The sequence below is a fragment of the Vulpes vulpes genome, chromosome 11 (assembly GCF_048418805.1).
Source record: "Vulpes vulpes isolate BD-2025 chromosome 11, VulVul3, whole genome shotgun sequence".
NCBI lineage: Eukaryota > Metazoa > Chordata > Mammalia > Carnivora > Canidae > Vulpes > Vulpes vulpes.
The window spans coordinates 23,019,088-23,024,359 of NC_132790.1; the positions used below are offsets into that span (position 1 = coordinate 23,019,088).

General features: G+C 39.1%; 1 protein-coding gene across 1 annotated transcript; it reads right to left on the reverse strand.

Moving 5' to 3' along the window:
• Positions 1 to 269: 269 nt before the first annotated feature.
• On the reverse strand, positions 270 to 1,259 carry LOC112928593 (olfactory receptor 51E1). The gene has a single exon (XM_026010402.2). The coding sequence runs from the start codon at positions 1,221 to 1,223 to the stop codon at positions 270 to 272; it is 954 nt and encodes a 317-aa protein (XP_025866187.1). The 5' UTR covers positions 1,224 to 1,259.
• Positions 1,260 to 5,272: the final 4,013 nt, after the last annotated feature.

Consider the following 5,272-nt stretch of genomic DNA (forward strand, 5'->3'; position numbering starts at 1 on the left):
GTTAAATGGGAAATAATAACCCTCCAGCTACAACTACCTTAGGGTTCTAATATAGAGAGAATTATAAAGGGAAAATAATATTTTAAAATGGGGATCAGTAGTATATAGTTCTGCCCCTATCCTATAGAGAAATTCTCCAACCAGTTTCATATTTAAAGAATCAGTTGTGTTTCTACTAGGGAAGATTTTTTTCCTAATACTGTCTTCCAAAATGTTGATATTAAAGTCTGAATTGAAAAACTGAGTAAAAAGGAAGTTTTCATTGACACCTAGGGATCTGAAGTATGGGTGGTCACATGGAAAAGACGAAGGATACGCTGCCGGATCTCCTTTGTCTTGACTCCATAAACAATGGGGTTGAGCACAGGAGGTACAAGTAGGTAGGTGTTGGCCATAATGATGGGCAGGAAGGAGTCATGTCTCTTGCCAAAGCGGTGCACCATAGATAATCCAATGAAAGGTACATAGAATATGAAAACAGCACATACATGAGAGACACAAGTGCCAAATGCCTTTGCCTGGGCTTCACGTGTCAAGCCCAACACAGTCTTGAGGATAAGTAGATATGACAAAGAGATGAGAAGTGAGTCCAGGCCAATGGCAGAGATGATGACAATGAGGCCATAGATGATATTGACACGGATGTCAGCACAAGCCAGCTTCATGACATCTTGGTGTAGGCAGTAGGAATGGGAAAGAATGTTGGAGTGGCAGAAAGGCAGTCTTTTGATAAAAATAGGCAGGGGTGCCATAAGTGCAGTACCCCGTACCACAGCAGCCATGCCAATCTTCATAACACGAGGCAATGTTAGTACAGTGGCATGGCGTAGTGGGTGGCAAATGGCCACATAGCGGTCAAAGGCCATGGCCAGCAGTACCGTGGACTCCATGCCAGATAAAGAATGGATGGCAAACATCTGTAGTAGACAAGCATCAAACTGGATGGTAGTGGAATTGAACCAGAAGATGGCCATCATTTTGGGCATAGATGAAGTGGAGATAAGGATGTCAAGGCCAGAAAGCATGCAAAGAAAAACATACATGGGTTCATGTAGGCTGTGCTCAGTCCGCACAATGTAGATGATTGTCAGGTTACCCAGTACAGCAATAAGGTAGAGGGAGCACAAGGGGAAGGCCAACCAGAACTGAGCTTCTTCCAAGCCTGGGAGGCCTATTAAAATAAAATATGTGGTACTGGATTCATTGCCATTGGGGTCCACCATAGTGAAGAAGCTGAGCCTCAACCAGTGCCAGGCAATTAGACACTGGAATACAAAAACAAGCCATTGTCAGATGATCCAGGATCTCAATATCATGCTTTTTCCCCTCCAACTTGATGTCCTATTCTCTGACCCAAACTAACTTCATTGCCTATCCACACTCTGATTCTATTCTAAACTCAACTTAACCACCATTTGTAACTCAAGGCCCAGTTCTAATTACTAATCCTACCTCTAAAGTCAATTCTAAAATCAACAGAAATACTAGGACAAAAATTCTAAGTATATTTTAAGTCATTTAATTCACCAAAAATGGTTGTTGACTATTGACTATACTGACTGAGTATACATCAGACTTAGATGATAGCAAATCCCATCACTTCCTCTACCCTTTCCTACCCATGCGCTCCTCTATGCTCAATACCAACTGTAATTCTATCATTAGACTACCTTTAAAACTAATTCCAATCCAAATGTAGCAGTACTAACACAGAGCAACACTGTAACCTAATTTTATCATTAATATTAATGATGTTTCCAATTCTAACCTTTACCCTAACTTTAACATTAATCTAACACTTAATTCTGGTAGCTATTTCAAACTTGATCTAAAACTTAATACTACCTATTTTATTATGATAAACCCTAATATACAGTTTTAAACTGACATACTAACTTTATTCTAAACTCTAACTCTACATTTTACTCTTGCCCAAATGTCCATCCGGAGTCTTACATTGTCCAGACTACCCAGTTTATATCACAAAACAAACAATGGCTGCACTGGATGCCACTGGTATCCCACTAAATCTCCATCACCAAATATATATATATATATATATATATATATATATATATATATATATATATAATTTTTTTCCATTTGAGTACTAAAGGCTCACAGTTCTCCCTTTCTCCACAAAATTATCCTTGATCAAATGAGAGACACTTCACCCAGAAGTTATACTATCCTCTAGGACAAATCTAGAGGTCAGTGATTGTCTGACTCAAAGGGCCAAAAGGCCAACTGCCTTGCCTTTAGGTAAGACCAAATCTTGCACTGTGTTCTTCAGAACTTCCTGAAGAACAAGACCTTGCAGAGACCACAGCCTTGCTTAGCTTTCTTCCTCTCCTCTATCCTGCTTCTCTCACTCCTCTTCTCAAGACAGTCATTTGTCATTGGATCATTTAAAAAAGAATCACCATCTCAAGCTCTGTTTCTAGGGAATCCACCAAGTGTAAGAGTAGGACTGACACAGGAAACTAAATCTGAAAGATGGTAGCATTAGAAGCACCGCAGGAAAAACCAATCCTATGGCAGATCCCTGAATCTGGCTACAAAAGTGATGGATCTAAGTAGATATTGTTGAGATGGAAAATGTCAGACTTGAGTTTTCTCAGATCCTTTCTCTCTATTGAAATAATTATAGAGTTAACTTACTTCCTCCTTTCCATTTTTCCATCCATAAATATTCATGTACTTCTATGATTTATTATATTATGATTATATAGATTTATACTATACTCATTATATATATGAAAATAATAATCTGGGAACAAGATATCTCCTCTTTCCATTATGGATATAATGTCACTTACTGCTAGGATATATCTAAGATAATTTTAACTTGGGAAGAAAAAAGAAAGGTCAGATTCCTAAGATCTTGACAACTGGGATGGGAATTGCCAGAGAGCAGTTGTGTGCGTGTCATTCATAACTCAAGGCCCAACCTAATCACTAATATCACTAAAATCAATCCTGAAAACTAGCAAAATACTGACACAAGTTGCCAGAGAGCAGCAAAGTGTGAAAAAGAACTTATGGCCAGCATCAGGAAAGATTTATACCATTCACTGGGCTTAGGATGTGTCAGTAATCTCTGTTTCACTATTGAGCTATTATGCAGAGGTCTCCTCAAACCATCCAGAGAGCAAAGCACTGGGAACATGAATTTTAGAACAGATAGTGAAAGTTTAATCCAACCTGCTGGAGAGAGATGGTAGAAGGAGCCATATTTAACCTAGAATTTCAGGCAAAGAAGCCAAAGCCATCAGTGTCTTAATCTTCCTACTGACCTCTCTGTAATCTATGATACTATGAGTAGTTCCCTCCTTCTCAAAAATTTCTCCCTCCTCTTCCTGCTGCTCCTAATCTCTCTCTCTTTACTAGTTCTTAGTCTCCTTTATGGATCTTCAGCCTCCTCTCCTCGACCCTTAAGTATACTTTTAGATAATAATGCTCTCAGTATTTTATCCCTCATTCTCCTCTTGTTACATACCCTCCACCTTGGCCATCTTGTTTCTTTTGATAAATCCATTTGTTATATATGAACTACTGATTCCCAAATTTGTTAGCAAGCTTTGAATTGTCTTTTGTGATCCAGATTCATAATTCTGGATCACAGAATTTACGCTCTACATAAATGCAAAGTAGACATGCAGTAAAGTTTACGCTCGAAGGGTGGGGTGACCTAGGATCCCTTTTCTGCAGACATCAGCAAGAATGCTCTGCTACTCCAGAGGGCCAGATATCTACGCCATCCAAAAATTTCACATGAACACACATGGTAGAACAGGATCACAATGTGCCAAGTCTTACTGAAAGAAATCACCTTTCTGTCTCTCAAACACATCAAATTCTCCCTGTCCAAAAAACAACTCTTCCAGAGGCAGTATTATGTGGTTGTTAAGACTATGAACTTTGAAATTAATCCTGGATTCATATCCTAGTAGACAATTTCACTAACTGTGCCATCTGGGCAAACCATTTAATCTTTCTAAATCTCAGTTTCCCCATCATTAAAATGAGGAAAATAGTTGCTGCCTAACAGAGCTCAATGTAAGGATTCAGTCAGATGATGATTATAAAGCACTTAACACAATGCCTGACACACAGTAAATGTGCCAATAATTACATATGTTGTTTACTGTTTTCTTCTAGCATGTCCTTTCTTCTATAGGGGTGGCCTGAACAGCCACACAAGCTCAGATGCTCTGATTCTGTCTGTCATGCCTCCAGTGCATCCTTCTTCATCTGCACAATTCCAACAATCTTCCAACCAAATGAAATCAGCTCACTATCTATTGTATAAAAAAATACCTCTCAAAGTTCCAAATTAATTCTAGAAAAAAAGATTAAGATTGTTGCAAAAACTCTGTCTTCCAGTATCTGGCCCTAGGCTTCTCTCTCGCCACTGCTGACCATGGCCTCTGTGCTCCAGCCACAGTAGAATGCTGTTTCTTGAAGGTGGCATTCAGTCTCATGCTTCTATGTCTTTTTGTCCTCTTTACTTCTCATACCTTCAAGATATTCCTAAATCCCCCTTCTTCACTTCCCACTGAGCAAAATCTTACTCATCTTTCACAACTTGGTTTACTGTCTTTCTCCTATGCTGTTTTGCTAACCTTCTACCCCTAGGTATAATTAAATATTTATTGCCCTGTGCTCCCCAATAACGTGGTTTAGGTCTCTTTTCAAGCATTTACATTCCTGAACTATAATCATTGCTATGTTTGTTTTCCCCTGAATTATGGATTCTTGAATGGCAGGAATCCTACCATATTTATTAATTAGTATTTAGTTAACATTTATTGAAAATAAAAGTGAGTTTTATCAAAAGAAGAATCCTTCAACAGACATCTAATGAGGATGGCACAGACAAGGAGGTAGGAAGGACTGCCAGTTGTATGACATATAGAGACTCTGGAGAATGAAAGAATGTTTAGAAGGTCAGTGCAGAGTACCCTTAATTTTGGAACAAGAATATTTAGGGTCAAACAGAAAAGGCCTTTCTTACCCAAGGAGCCAGAAGGCATGAGAGAATACACAGAGAATGGGGCAGGTACAAAGCCTTAGCTCTACATAAATGCAAAGTAGACATGCAGTATAGTTTACACTCGAAAGATGGGGTGACCTAGGATCCCTTTTCTGCAGACATCAGCAAGAATGCTCTGCTACTCCAGAGGGCCAGATATCTACACCATCCAAAAATTTCACATGAGCACACATGGTAGAATGGGATCACCATGTGCCACCTTAGGAAACACTGGGG

Bases quoted from the DNA above. Each gene is read 5' to 3' on its own strand.
- LOC112928593 (XM_026010402.2), bottom strand. From the start codon at position 1,223: ATGGTGGACCCCAATGGCAATGAATCCAGTACCACATATTTTATTTTA.